This window comes from Sphaerodactylus townsendi, linkage group LG13 (assembly GCF_021028975.2).
Source record: "Sphaerodactylus townsendi isolate TG3544 linkage group LG13, MPM_Stown_v2.3, whole genome shotgun sequence".
In the NCBI taxonomy this organism is placed as follows: Eukaryota; Metazoa; Chordata; class Lepidosauria; order Squamata; family Sphaerodactylidae; genus Sphaerodactylus; species Sphaerodactylus townsendi.
The window spans coordinates 14,752,652-14,768,346 of NC_059437.1; the positions used below are offsets into that span (position 1 = coordinate 14,752,652).

Here is a 15,695-nt window from a genome sequence, read left to right on the forward strand (position 1 = left end):
TTGGCATTATGAATTACAGTTAAAAAAAACCATTAATCAATTAACTAAACCTGCTGGAATACGTTGTTTCTTTAAGAAATGAAAGTGTCCTCCAAAAAGACTCTCAACAACCTACCATACTGTAATCTCACCCTCCCTCCCTCCACGGAGCTCAAAGGTGGCATTCAGGGTTCCCTTTTGGCTTTAATCCTTTCTCAACAGCCCTATGAGATAGGAGAGGTCAAGAGAGAGCAACTGACCCATGATCATCTAGTGAGCTTCATGGACGAGCAGGGATTAGAACCCAAGACTCTTCAGCCTTCTGACACGACACCAGACTATTGCTGAATTTTGCAATCTCATATTCAAATATGGGAAATTTTCACCAGATTCTGAATGGGCTCCAAGTTTCATTCCTGCTCTAGAGAACACATTACAAGTGGGGCAGAAACCCCAAGTGCCTCCATTTACCTAGCAGGAAAGAGGTGAGACAGGAAGCACTGGGGGTTCAGAAGATAGACTTCCCCTGATCTTCCCAACATCAAAAGAGAGAACGATCAGCCCAAGTGGTGCAAACTTAGAAGGAAGAGCATCATAAATCATTCACAGCACAGCTGCTGCTGCATCTCACCAACCGATCCCTACTCCGAGGAAAGAGCTTTCAAGTGCCAATTCTCACAACCCACCAAGAAGATTAGCTCTGCTCTGCCAGCTGAGAATGATGTTCAAAAGGTGGTCCCTCCAAGCCGAGAATCAGGGCTGAGGGTTTGTTGGGGGAGCGCTCAAAAAAGCACGTCTGGCAGAATGCAAAACCCACTCCCCGGTGCGGCTGAGAGGATACATCGAACATGCCGCCTTGCATGAGAATTTGTAACTCACCGAGAACCACAAGGCACCGCTGCTGTTTGCTGGCCAGCTGCAGAACGCACCTTCCTCCTGCCCACCAGCAGATCTTCCTGGGGAGAACCAATCTTTCCACTCCAGCGTAAGAACTCCAACTGCAGGCTGCCGCAGGGACGTGAGGTTGCTTTGATTCACCCCAACTCCCCCTCCACCCAGAGACCAGACCCATGTGAATGGCTTTTATTTTTAGATCCATGTGTGTGCACTACAGCTCGCTTCGCCTTACCTGTGCAGAGACAGGGATCGCCAGTAGGGCATGTCAGCTGCTCGACGGGAGAGCGTGCGGCCCGCCACCCTGCCCGAAGCCGTTAGCGCAGCAGCAAACTGAGGCAGAAGGTCAGGGAAGAGCGGGTGGGAAAGGAGGCTGCTCACTGCTCTCTGTGCTGACCCCCCAGGAATCTGTAGGGGGTGGCAGGAGCAGCCCTCAAAGACCTGAATTGTAGCTTTGTCCATCTGGAATTCCACCCCCCCCCCCCCAAGCAGCTTGATTCTTTGTTGGGTGGGGGAGCTGCCTGTGTACGAGGGAGGCTGAAGGTCATGGGCCCTGCACCTCCAGCCGTGGGCCTGTTGTACTAATCACACACTGAGATACTCCCTGGTTGTGGGGTGGGAAAGTAAGTCTCCAGCTGCTTTGGGACTTGTGAATAGGAAGGTCATGCCTAAAGAGAACCCATCCAATGAGAATTTTAAAAAGCACAAGAATGCCTTCCTGGATCAGACCCAGCGTTCAGCTTCCAGCAGTGGTCAGACGCACATCCTTGGCACTCAGAAATGACAGCGTCACTCAATGCATTAGGCGCACAATAGAGAAGAGGGGACACCCACGCTTGCATCACAAGAATGGGACGGATGCCCAGAAGACGCCCAACCAGGGCTGCCCAGAGCATTCTGGGAAAAGGAGATGAGGTTCATTATCGGACCTCCCCACTTTTTCTGCTTAATGTCAAAGTAATTCTGGTGCAGTCTGAAATTCCACAGTGTATCAGTTCTAGGTGTACATTAAGAACATAAGAACAAACCAGCTGGATCAGACCAGAGTCCATCTAGTCCAGCTCTCTGCTACTCGCAGTGGCCCACCAGGTGCCTTTGGGAGCTCACATGTAGGATGTGAACGCAATGGCCTTCTGCGGCTGTTGCTCCCGATCACCTGGTCTGTTAAAGCATTTGCAATCTCAGATCAAAGAGGATCAAGATTGGTAGCCATAAATCGACTTCTCCTCCATAAATCTGTCCAAGCCCCTTTTAAAGCTATCCAGGTTAGTGGCCATCACCACCTCCTGTATAGCATATTCCAAACACCAATCACACGCGTATGTGAAGAAGTGTTTCCTTTTATTAGTCCTAATTCTTCCCCCCAGCATTTTCAATGGATGCCCCCTGGTTCTAGTATTGTGAGAAAGAGAGAAATTTTTCTCTCTGTCAACATTTTCTACCCCATGCATAATTTTATAGACTTCAATCATATTCCCCCTCAGCCGTCTCCTCTCCAAACTAAAGAGTCCCAAACGCTGCAGCCTCTCCTCATAGGGAAGGTGCTCCAGTCCCTCAATCATCCTTGTTGCCCTTCTCTGCACTTTTTCTATCTCCTCAATATCCTTTTTTAATCTAACCACACACCGCCCCCCAGCCTTGAAGTGGGGGATAAAATACAGGTGACTGCCTTTTTTTCTGTTGCAGAGATAACATCAGCAAGAAGAAGAAAAGTTTGGATTTATATCCCCCCTTTCTCTCCTGTAAGGAAACTCAAAGGGGCTTCCAATCTCCTTTGCCACTGCAGTAGCAACTCCGAGGGTCACGCTAGATGTGACCTGGTGAGGGGCATGTGGAAATTGAGTTTTCAAAGAAAACGGAGAACGCCAGTGAAAGGAATTCAGGTCTTCCCTCTCTTCTTTAACACACTGCTTTTACTGCTTTAGGTATTTTCTTTGAGCCTCTCAGAGTCGACTGCAGAGGGCTCCTTTAATCAACAGAGCAAGGTGAGGTAATGAAAGCATTCGCTTCCCTCACCTAAGCTCTCTGTTTTCTGCTAAAAAGAGAGCCCACACACAAATAGATGGATACATGTTTAGACATGGGTCCCCCAAAATCACATTTACTTGAGCCCCGAGGCTCTGTGATGGACCCTCATCTCTGGTTCACACATGCTGACTGATGGTTTTAATGCTTGTTGATTAGTCTGGGAATAGGTGCATTCTTTATTAAGTCCAGGTTTCTCCACATTAACAGAAGCATTTTATAATGAGGAATTGTCAAGAGTCTAGTTCATTGGGCAATGTATGTCAGTGGGAAAAAGCGAACTTAATTACTATTGAGAGCTTGTTCAATACAGATGGTTTGTCGTCTTACGAACAGATTACTAATGATCAGATTTGGAGGGAGGAGACTGAAATTATTCCTGTTTATTTAGGTCAGGCATGTGTTGGTGACTCTATATAGAAAGTATATGTATTGCTGTAATAAACACAATTGGAAAAAATTGTGTGCAGATGTCTATCCATGAATGTCTATTGTATGTATAAATTATTATCCTATCAGAAATAAGAAATATTTGATAAAGTGGGGGGAAAGTATTGGGAATGGAAATATCCCTAGGAGTGTGATCATAAGTATGGAAATCAGTACTCACAAAATTGCAATAGAAAGCAAAGAAAAGTGCTTCAAGATTGCATTGAGATGGTATATAATCTGGTAACAATTACCATGCGTTTATCACGTTCTCATAAATTTCTGCTAGCAGGGTTAAGCTTCTAAAAGTAAACTGTTTCACATCCTTTGGGAGTGTATCGAGATACAGAAATTCTGGACTGCAGGACTGAAAATAAGGATGTATGTGAGATCCCCCAAAATACAAAAGGAACTTTGGTCATTTCTGCACTTAAGAACATAAGAACATAAGAACTAGCCTGCTGGATCAGACCAGAGTCCATCTAGTCCAGCATTCTGCTACTCGCAATGGCCCACCAGGTGCCTTTGGGAGCTCACTTGCAGGATGTGAAAGCAATGGCCTTCTGCTGCTGCTGCTCCTGAGCACCTAGTCTGCTAAGGCATTTGCAATCTGAGATCAAGGAGGATCAAGATTGGTAGCCATAGATCGACTTCTCCTCCATAAATCTGTCTAAGCCCTTTTTAAAGCTATCCAGGATAGTGGCCACCACCACCTCCTGTGGCAGCATATTCCAAACACCAATCACACGTTGTGTGAAGAAGTGTTTCCTTTTATTACTTGAAGTCTTCTCTGCATTCAGCATACATTCCCTTCAGGCTGGATTCTCGTTTCAACGCACATGCTTCCCCCTCTTCAGAAGTCATTAAGCTCTCAGATCAGATTCTCCATATGGTTTCTGAATTCTGTCAAAGTGCAACTTTTTGTCTCTCTTTGCAGGGAAAGCTAAGGAGATCAGTGTGCACTCAGCATTCTCCTGGTATTCCCATTCTTCCATATCTTCCCCTGACCACACAGCAGCAGTTCTGCCCATTCTCTCCACTACATTTCAGGAGGAACAGTGGGGTTCTTGCTTTTTTAATTTAAATGTTGCAGGTCTATCACATGAGTGATAGACCATTGGTACCTCCCCAACTGGAGATTGCAGAAACAACAAGGAAGTGTGGTAGTGGGGAGGCAAAATGGTAGCTTGACTCTTCAGGAATCAAAGGGACATAGGGACACTTCCTCAAGTGTAAATGAAAAAATGCAGGAAAACCCCACTGTGGAGCAAACCGCCTCAGATAAGTCCTGCATGCATGAAGAGCCTTTGTTGTGTTCCTTTAAAGATGTGGTATTAGAAATTAATTCTAATTGGGGTTAAACTTGTTAATTAGTGCACAAATGTATATTGCATCTTACTGGAAACTGACAGAGGCACTTACAATGTATATTGCATCTTACTGGAAACTGACAGATATACCTACAATTTCTGAGTGGCTTTATAGAGTATGGAAAGCAATTTTCTTGACAAAACTAACATAGTGTAAATGGCCTTTATATAGCAATGTTTTGTTTGTAGACAAGGCTGTCAAACAATGGACTTTATGAAGTTCTGGAATGACGAGCATTATTATGATAATGTTGCTTATATGTCATTTTCTGTTATTTATAAGATATAATTTTTTAAAAAAATATGATACAGATAAAATATTACTGTCATTTGGCTGTGTGTTAATACTGGTCATGCGCTCCCAGCAGATAACAATAGATACTATTGTGATTGACTGATTATGATAGATAGTACTTCAGTGACAAATAAGTCCTCAGAAATTGTTTTCACAAGATGTATTAATCCCATTAACTTGTCAAAATGTAACACTGCAAATCCTTTACGCTGCAAAAAACGGTGCAAATGCTGTATGGGCATTACGTATTGTTCTTGGTTTCTTTTTTTAAAAAACTTCTGACAATTCTGATTATTTTACTGGCTTTGTTTTGATTAAGCAATGTACTGAAGAAAGAAGGTTTTAACTTTGTTTAGAGCTGCACAATTATTTATTTGATGAATTAATCCAGTTTCTAAACTTTGAGGTAGTTTGCACCATCAAAACAGATACCCCATAAAATCAAATTCTGTAAAACCAGCAATATAATGGGGGAATGGGGGGGGGGGGGGCGGAGCAGCAGATGAGTTAAAAACCCATACAGTTAATTAATTAACAGCTGCAAGGAACAGATAAAACGCATGAGCAAGTTAAATTGCAGCAGCAGAAACGAATAAAATGCACCGAACTGCACAAAACGGAGCGCATGCAGCTAATCATTCAAGCAACCCCAGACAACTGGAAAGACCCTTCATTTGGCACTGAGTAGAAGGCTATGGGAAGGGTATTCCATCACGAAGGGGCCACAGTGAAAAGCCATTCCCTTTAAAAAGCTAGCCTATTCATTTTGTCTCTGTACATAGGGGCAAACACATAGGGTTGCCAATTCAAGGTGGGGCCTGGAGTTCTCCCAAAATTACACTTACAACTACAGATGAAGGAAACGGCAGCTTTGAAGAGCAGATGTCATAACATAACACTCCCACAGAGCTCACTTTCCTTCTCAAACTCTGCCTGTCCCAAACCTCCAGGAATTCCCTCACCTGGCAATCCTGGCATAGAGCAGTGTTGTTGACGCAGACTTCAATGGCTGAGCAGTTAGCTGTCCTTAAGATAGCTGTCCTTCAGTTGCTGTCCTTAAGATAGCCCGGTCCCTCCCAGACCATTGAAGGCTTTCAGCCCACAGAGGTTTTTTTGAACATGGGTGCAATAGGCATTGTGAACACATCAAAAGTTCCAGTCCCCCTACAAATGCTCTATGTGGAACAAGTTGTACTAATCTAACCTGTAGGTAACAAAGACATGACTAGCCAGTGCAGTGTTTTCCAACCTTTTTGACGTCACAGTACCCTTGACCTTACTCTTCATATCTCACGGTACCCCTGCCATCCTCCCCCCACCTTCCCCTCCCAGTTCCCCTACTTGCCACCCCCCACCTTCCCCTCCCAGGGTGAAGGGAAGCACGGGGGTGTGGGGTGTGTGTGTGGGAAGTGGCTGCTGACCTTGCGGCAGGCCCTGCCCCCTGGGCCAGCTCCATATCCTTGCTAGTGCCAGTGGGAGACACCGCAAAAGTGAGTGGGGCCAGTAGCATTGCCGCGGTGCCCCTGGGACATGCTCACGGCACCCCAGGGTACCATGGAACCCTGGTTGGTAATCGCTGAGCCAGTGTTTACTTCCACTAGCTTCTGCTCACTAAGGGTTCAGGCAGAGAAAGATCTTGTTCTTCACCTGTGGACCCAACTTTTATAACTGGAAAGACTTACTTGTGTGCATGAGGGGTACACAAACTAAAGAAATCTAGAGCCCCAGGTGCTGCTCACTGAGATCATGTGGAGGGCACATGGCAGGGTTGCGCCCCCCCCCCCCCCCCCGGGCAACTGAGCCCTACCCCTAAACTCCCCATAGAGTTCAGGGTAGGGGACACAGTTGAACGCTGGCCAGAGGGGCTTACCCCATCTTCAAACTCCATGTGGATGTCAGTGTGTGCTGAAAGTCTGGGGCCTCTTTGAGTTTCTGAGTCTTTTCATTCCCTCCTCCTTTCTCCCTGTGCTTGCAACAATAGATAACAGAGGCATCTCTGGCCTTCCCCGCAAAGGGAGGGATAACCAGATGGCTCTCTCTCTTTCCCTAGACCTTGGGAATGGACTTTCGCTTTCCTCTACTTTTCCTGCTTTTACTTTACATAATTGGGGGCAGGGGAGGGAGTGGACAACAGAGGTAATAAAGCTATGGGTATTTGGGGAGGGATTCAGAACTGGCTTTGAATAAGCCAGGGGTTCAGTGTTAGTTTCAATAAAGGCTACTGTGTACAATAAAAGCTACTGTGTACAGAGTCTGTCATTGAATGAATCCTAGACCTGACAGTAGAGCTCGGAAGAGATGCCAGCTAGGCTCTCGAGATCCTCATGAAGTTTGGGGGCAGGGTGAGCCCCGCTACCTGGTGTTCAACTGTCCCCTACCCTGAATTCTATGGGGAGTTTGGGGGTGGCGCTCAGTTGTGAGTAGGTGGGGTACAGCCATGAGGAAGGTGGTGTCCCAAGTGAGCCCCAGGTACCATTTTATAAAGCAATGGTTCTGCTAGTTGACTGACCTTGAGTTTACAAAAGCTGATACCACAATCATTTTGGCAGGATTGCCAATCTCTACATGCTTAACAAAAACGAACCAACCCATCTTACTTTGCATTGTTATTGTTTCACAGCTGTAATCTTTTCAGCGAACTTCCCTGGGCACCTCAGGCTGATGTCCCAAGCTGATTAGATTTCATAGGTTGTAACCTTTAGCTCAGATGTTACAGCACAGCAATTTTATCATTCCCCTTCCAGCATGAACACCTCATCAGTTCCTTCCAGCATGACCAATTGGCCATGCTGGCAGGGGCTGATGGGAATTGTAGTCCGTAACATCTGGAGTGCCAAAGGTTCGCCACCACTGCATTAGACTGATGACCCACCATTAAGGTTAATGTCTGTCTCTTGTCCTTCCCAGGAAGGGCAGGAAATCCCTTTTGTCTAGGAAGACTTAGGATCACTCTGCATAACCCTGAAGGTTTGTTTTTCCCTATAAGAAGCCCACTGTCCCAGTAGACAGTGTTCAGTATCTCTGGACAATTCTGTCTGTGATACTTTACACTTAGCTCTGTTTCTTCCAGAGCTAAGTGTGGGTCGCTCAGTTCTGTTCCTTAGACCATTCTGCTCCAACTCAGATGGCTATAACTTTGATTGCCCCTCCCCATCTATTCCTTATCAATTCCAGATCTATCCCCTCACAACTGTTTATATCCTAGGACCGTGTGCATGCTCTGCTTTTTGTTGTGTGCCTGTGTACCCCCATTTTAACCCTTAATAAACAAGTTATCCTTTGATCCACTCTCCTGCGTGTTTCTATACAAAAGTTGACTCTCGTATAACTTAGGCCATTAAGCCCCCATGTTGCCTGGCCTTTTGTAATGCTGAGAGTCTGCTCTAGCTAATTTCCCCATACTAAAAGGAAGAGACTTCCAACCACTTTGGGTAACATGAGGTTTTAAAGCATCGAAGCTACAAATCCACATAGGAAAAAAACATAAAACAGGAGAATCATAAAATGGCGGTCAGGAAGCATTTCAAAGGGATGAGGTGTGAAAAACAGCAAAGATTGAAAATGTTTTGTAAACATTTCCAGTGACGTGTGGAAATGGCCAATAAGTGCCAGTGCGATACAATAGTTGGACTAGATCTCGGAGACCCGGGTTCAAATCCCTGCTCACTGGGTGATTTGGGGCCAACCATTCTCAGCCTCGCAACCTCTGCCCCATTTCTGAAGCCAGGGCTACACAGCACAGTGGGGTGCAGTGAAGAAATGTGGCAGCCGTGCGAGCTGAGAAAGAAGCCTCTGCCAAGCATGTTTGAAAAGGCAGCTCTCGCTGCATGGCGCAGTTTTAAAAGCTCTCTCTGGAGATGTAGAGCCCCTGGCAGTTGCAAGTGTTCTTACTGAGAGACAGCCCACACTGAGTAGAGAGGGCAGCAGTGCCAGCTGTGGAAGCAGGGGAACTGGAAATGTTTATCAGGTACGGGTGTTTAATGCCACCAGGATGGCAGCAGGTGTGCTGTGCCCCACTTAGAATGCCAATCAGTCTCCTCTAAAAACTGATCTTTTAAAAAAAAATGCAACATGGCAACTGGTATATAAAAACAAAAGTCTTTGTTTTAGAATAAAATCGTGTCAGCAGTAGCTGGTGTCTCTCCCCTAGCAATTCTGTTCCAAATTCCATCCAGTTCTGCTCACAGAAGATTCTCCCTGACTCTGGGTGGGTTGGAGAGACCCACCGATATTTATTTATTTATTTAAATAGCCATGAGGATTAAATGGAACCTCCATATCCAGGAGCAGTGTAAAACTGAGGGAGGCTTCATTCTTTGTAGACCTTCCTGGGATGTACGGTTGGTAGTGTGGGAAACAGAATGCTAGTCTACATGGACTTCTGGTCAGATGCAGGCTGCAGCAGGACTTTACTTTGTCCCTTGTGATGCAGAAGTGATCTTGGAGGGGAAAATGACCCTTTTAGAAGTTGTGGCTGTGTATCATGGCAAGATGTTTAAATGGGTAAATTAAGGATAAGTAAATGAAGGTGCCAGCCACAGATGCAGGCAAAACGTCGGGAGAAAATGCTACGGGAACCCGGCCATACAGCCTGGAAACTCCACAACACTCCAGTTATTCCGGCCACGAAAGCCTTTGACAATATGTTAAGGATATTACTGTTTAAATGAAAGTGTTCAGTATAACTGTGAATCACAGAGGGAAATCTGTTACACACTGTGTCCAGAGAGAACACACATTTCCTTCTCTCTGGACACAGTGTCCAGACTTCCCTCTGTGATACACCTCTGAAGATGCCAGCCACAGATGCAGGTGAAACATTAGGAACAAGATCCACCAGACCATGCCCACACAGCCCAGAAAACCCACCAGAACCAGTTGAATCCGGCCGTGAAAGCCTTCGACAATACATTGTTCAGTATAAGCTTCTGCACACTAACAAGTCATGTGCATTCGATTATGCATACTTTAGGCTTTGTGATTACAGAAAAAAAATTTAATGAAACATTTTAATGGAAAGAAATTTCCATTAAAAGCTAATGTAGCAGAAATGTTGTTCTGCTACAACCAAAACGACATGACTTGTGACACCTTAAAAGCGAATGAATTTATTATGACAGAAAATGCTGTGAGCCAGATATTGCTTTGTCACCTGCACAAGGGATTATGAATGACTCTGGCAGTAATGAAGAACCCCTTGATTCCCTAAAAATGTGGAAAATCCTACTGGCCAGGAAGGCTGGTGATGACCATTAATGCAACACTACAAATATGTTCACAATGTTTTGGTTGATGGTTAGGGTTCCCAACCCCCAGGTGGTAGTTGGGAGATCTCCTGCTATTACAACTGATCTCCAGGCAACAGAGATCAGTTCACCTGGAGAATATTGCCACTTTGGAAGGTAGACTTCACGGCATTATGTCCCATTGCAGATCACCCCCTCCCTAAGCCCTGTCGAACTCAGGTTCTAACCCTAACCCTAACCCTACCCCAACCCAGAGCTGGCAACTCTATTAATTGCTTACAAATGTTAATCATTGGTTGTTCTAACACAGTACTCTGGCTAGAACAGTGGTTCTCAACCTGTGGGTCGGAACCCCTTTGGGGATCAAACGATCCTTTCACAGGGGTCCCCTAAGACTCTCTGCATCAGTGTTCTCCATCTGTAAAATGGATAAATGTTAGGGTTGGGGGTCACCACAACATGAGGAACTGTATTAAAAGGTCGCAGCATTCGGAAGGTTGAGAACCACTGGGCTAGAATATGAGACTAGGGCTTGGCAGACACTCAGATCCCCCCTCAGTTATGCAACAAACTGGAAAAGTCACCCACACTGCTACCTTCAATGGAGTCAGTGGGCTTAGAAGATAATACTCTGGGTGGCCTTGGGTCAGTCACTCTAGCTCAGCCTAGCCTATCTCACAGGGCTGTTGTGAGGACAAAATGAGGGGGAGACAGAGATGCTGCTGCTCTATGTTCCCAGAAGTTGGGCATGGAATAAAACAGCTGCGAAACATCTCATGTTCTGCTTTCCCGCATACGAACTCCATTGCAAAACAGACCTTGCTTAAATTTCCCCCCTTTGTGGGTGGAGCATTGGCATCCCAAGGGAGCAGGGCCTTTTCAGCTCTTGTCCAGATATTACGGAATTCCTTTCCCCAAACAGATTCATCTGCCTCCACTGCATTCCTGCTTTCAAGGATGGCAAAATCATTTCCGCTTTGCCAGCACTTACAATGGCTTTGGATAGCTTTCATCATTTTAAAATAATTATTCTTCCCTGTGGATTTAATGGGCTGGTTTCAGATGCTCTTTGAGCTGATCTGTTGATTTGTTGACTGACTGTTTTATATTATATTAATGTAGTTAGATGACTTGTTAAAATTATTGATTTGAGCAATGCGGTATTCCTGTTTGCATTTTTTAAAAATGAGCAGCCGAATTAAAATATGTTAAAATAAATTGTCTGGAAAGAAAATAATATTTGTTCCAGCTCACAAAAGCTTCCTTGCCTACTCGCCTAGGAGCGATTCGTATTCATCCTAGGTGACCAGGTTACGTTACAAGACTATTTAAATGATTTTTGTCAAATCTCCACCTTCATTCACACAAAGCAAAGTACAATAATATGGGAACACGAGGGCTCTTACCTGAGATAGTGTGTGGGAGGTGCTGTTGCGACGTGGTTGGCCTGTAGCATGCCACTCATGACATCTTGGGAGGGTGAAAGAGCATCCCTGCATGACCATTGGCTGCATTAGAACAGATGCTCATGAGGATAGATGCTCTTTTGGACACTGGAAACTGGAAAAAGAAAGGGCAGAAGACACGACTTGGTCAGTTCTCAGGATCAGATTTGTCTAATCCTTTCTCGAGCTCGGTTCCTGGACTTATTCTAGCTATTCTGGACTGTGGACAGCTGCTTTCAGATAAGAACAGGGGGAAATCTGAGAGCATGTATCCTTCTGTTCATTCCCTCCATGCTTTGAATAGAAAAAGGGGTCATAATAATTGGGTGCTCTATCTTTGGGAACTATCAGAAGAAGATCTTAAAGTGGTTTTGACAGTTTCCTCCATGCAGGCAATTCTGTCAGGCTACTGCGGTGTAGTGTGGGATCTGGACTGGTTTAGTTTAGCCCAATTTTGTCAGATCCTGGAAGCCTGAAAAGGAGACCCCCAAGGAAGACTCTGCAGAGGAAGGAAATGCCAAACCACCCTGCTTAATCACTTGTCTTGAAAGCCCCACCAGAGGTTGCTATGAGCAACTTGATGGCACTTTACAAACACACACACGTTGATGTATCGTGCTCAATCCCCTAAAGAGTTTACAATTTACAAATTGCTCATATGGAGATGACATAGGGAAGGAAAGGATCGGAGCTATATGAACAGGAGCAAACAAAGTTTGATTGCCCTATATTAGTGGTCTTGAATCCATGGCCCAGGACCATAGATGGGCCATGAAATCCCATCGGCTGGATTGTGAGCCACTATAAAGCTGCCCTTTCCCCTTTATTTTGCTTCTTTTTGGGTCTGCTGCTAGGGTGTATGTCAGTGATAGCGAACCTTTTCAAGGCTGAGTGCCCAAATTACAACCCAAAACCCACTTATTTATCACAAAGTGCCAACACGGCAATTTAACCTGAATAGTGAGCTTTTAGTTTAGAAAAAATGGTTGGCTCCGAGGCATGCATTACTCGGGAATAAGCTTGGTGACAATCGGTGACTTTGCTTGGAAGCAACGGTGCAACTCTTCCAACGAGTGAATCATGACCCTAGGAGGGTTTACTCAGAAGCACGCCCCATTGCCAGCAACTGAGCTTACTCTCAGGTAAAGGATCGCGCTTTAGTTCTTTGCATGAAAATCAGTGGGGTTTAACAGTGCTTAACAGGGTTACTGACACTGCTTCCCCAAAACTAGGTCTTAGGTTTAATGCTAATAATCGAGCCCAGCAGTCCAGGCCAGCCTAGATGTGTGTGTGTGGGGGCAACTCTGTTTGTGCGTGCCCACAGAGAGGGCTCTGAGTGCCACCTCTGGCACCCTTGCCATAGGTTCGCCACCACTGGTGTATGTGATGAGAGGAAAGGGGAGCTGATGAATGAATGGTCACTCAGTAGCACAGAAGATTCCATTTCTGGCCAGGCAGGTTCAGATGATCTTAAGAAAGGTTACAAGGAATAATGAAAAAAGACGTGTAACAACAGCACATTTCTTTAGAAAAAGCTATTGGCTGTGCTCCTGTATTTGAATGGACCAGCATAGGGTTTTCAGCCTTTTAAGCATTCAAACAGCACAGGAATAGGTTGATGACAGATTTGGGTAGTTTGTGATGTCACAGGCACTGTCCAATGGAAGCCTGAAACACTCAATTTCAAGTGGACAGTGCCTGTGATATAACAAACTACCCAGATCTGCCATCAACACATCCCTGTGCTGTTGAAAGCTTAAAAGGCTGAAAATACTATGATTCTCTGCTCAGAAGCAGAAGCATAGCCAATAGCCCTAAAAGCAAATCACGCTCACAAGAAATAAGTATGAACCACCCTAATCTTGCCTCCTCTCCCATGCTCAGTGACATCCTTGATATTTCCTGGGTTTTGCTCTTTATATTTTTAGGAAAGGTTGTGCATTCCTCTGACCCAGTCATGCACCACAACCTCCAGTAGATAGATATGTACATGTAGGCGTATAAAGAAATCTTGCCAGTTTCACGGTCCTAGGGCCAGTGAAATTGTCCTATGCGAAAAAGAGGTATTTTCCAGGCTGCATGACACACTTGGAAAGTATGCACAAATGGGAGAAAAAAAATGAAGTCGGCAAGCAGTTTCCAACAAAAGCGATTGTGTTGAGAGGCAGAGTTTGGACAACATTAAGGGCAACGGAGAAAGAGAGAGTTCTGAGCCACAACCCACTGGAGGAGGAGTAGGAGTTTGGATTTATATCCCCCCTTTCTCTCCTGCAGGAGACTCAAAGGGGCTTACAATCTCCTTGCCCTTCCCCCCTCACAACACACACCCTGTGAAGTAGGTGGGGCTGAGAGAGATCCGAGAAGCTGTGACTAGCCCAAGGTCACCCAGCTGGCATGTGTGGGAGTGCACAGGCTAATCTGAATTCCCCAGATAAGCCTCCACAGCTCAGGCGGCAGAGCTGGGGATCAAACCCGGTTCCTCCAGATTAGATACACGAGCTCTTAACCTCCTACGCCACTGCTGCTCCTGGAAGAAGCTTCCTGTAGAAACCCCACAGAAATAAATGGGAGATGCCCAACATCAGCAGTATAGTTTTAGCTCCATTCATTTTAGGGAAATCTGTGGGCAGAACCCCAAAGTGATTTCACAGTGAAGCACATCTGTTGATTAATAAACTGTGTGTGTGTGTGTTTACAAGGTGCTTTTGCTGAGGCATTAAGCAAGGTGCAAGTGCCGTGTTATACAGTTTTAAGCAACTGGAATGGCCTTTCTGCTCAGGTTTTTGTCCTTGGCTATTCAAGCTGTGCCTACTGCTAACGGGGGCAACCAGCCTATTACAGATACAAAAAATTCCGTCTGACAAAAAAGCCTTAATGGGTCTCGCTAAGCAAGGGTTCTGCTCCAGGCGCTGGACTTTCATGACAGATTCCCTCGGGGAAGCTCACCGCCACAACAACTGCTGTTATGTTATTGAAAGAAGACGAAGCAACAGCAAAATTTCCAGGCTCCTGCACTCACGCATGCCGATTTCTTCAGGTGGCCTAGTTTTTGAAGGCTTGGCTTCCCATACGGCACCTTGTTTTTAGAGCACTTGATAAAGAATGAATGCTACATTTTTTATCTTTTACTGTAGGAGGGTTGAATGAGGCACCTTGGGCCTCCTCGGACACCACAGCGTCCAAATTGGTTCACTTGCTAAGGCCTCAACTGAATGCCCCCCCAAACAATCCCATGTCAGAGTCACAAACCTTTGGAGATCTTATTTTCTTTGACCTCTGATAACGGCCAAGTTTCTTTTCTTCACAGTCCCAATAGCCATTGCCCCAGTACCACCTGCTGTTCAAGGTTAGCCACTGCTAGAATTTCCAGCTTCAGACTGAGAAATGCCTGGAGATCTGGGAGTGGAGCCCGGGGAGGGCAGGGTCTGGGAAGGGGAAGGACCTCAGTGGGATATAATGCAATAGAGCACAGGTGTCAAACTCGCGGCCCTCCAGATGTTAATGAACCACAATTCCCATCAGCCCTTGCCAGTATAGCCAATGCTCATGTTGGGAGGGACTGATGGGAATTGTAGTTCATGAACATCTGGAGGGCCACGAGTTTGACACCCCTGCAATAGAGGATGCCCTCTAAAGCAGCCATTTTCTCCAAGGGCACTGATCTCTGTAGTCTGGAGATCAGTTGTGATCCTAGGAGATCTCCTAGTCCCCTAACTGACACCCTCCTTGCAGCTGTCAGTTTCCTGGTGAAGCACTACCATATGCAGGAAGAGGGCAGATGGAGTAGAATATCTGCAATCAGTATGACCAGGTGTGCAAGGTTCCTAGAAGTGCCTGGGTGCTAGGTAAGAGAAGAGGTTTACATCTATAACTTGGGCCCTGGAAGGACAGTAATCACAGTGGTTAGGTTAAAAACAATGGCCAGGAGTTATGCACACCCCTTTTGCTTTACCTTGACACCCATTTTTTTAATTTCACATAGAATTGCCAGCTCCAGGTTGGGAGACACTTG

The 15,695-nt window shown here is 45.6% G+C and overlaps 1 protein-coding gene across 6 annotated transcripts in view; it reads right to left on the reverse strand.

The window, feature by feature from the left end:
- Positions 1 to 15,695, reverse strand: part of DRP2 (dystrophin related protein 2) — a 73,512-nt gene that overhangs the window by 52,266 nt on the left and 5,551 nt on the right. For 4 of the 6 annotated variants that reach the window (XM_048514065.1, XM_048514067.1, XM_048514066.1 and 1 more), the window contains exon 2: positions 11,645 to 11,798. In XM_048514065.1, the coding sequence (XP_048370022.1) occupies positions 11,645 to 11,752 (108 nt within the window). In that variant the 5' untranslated portion in view covers positions 11,753 to 11,798. Of the gene's footprint in view, positions 1 to 858; positions 979 to 1,108; positions 1,189 to 11,644; positions 11,799 to 15,695 lie in introns of those variants that run through there. The other 2 variants (XM_048514068.1, XM_048514069.1) reach the window with 2 other exon arrangements.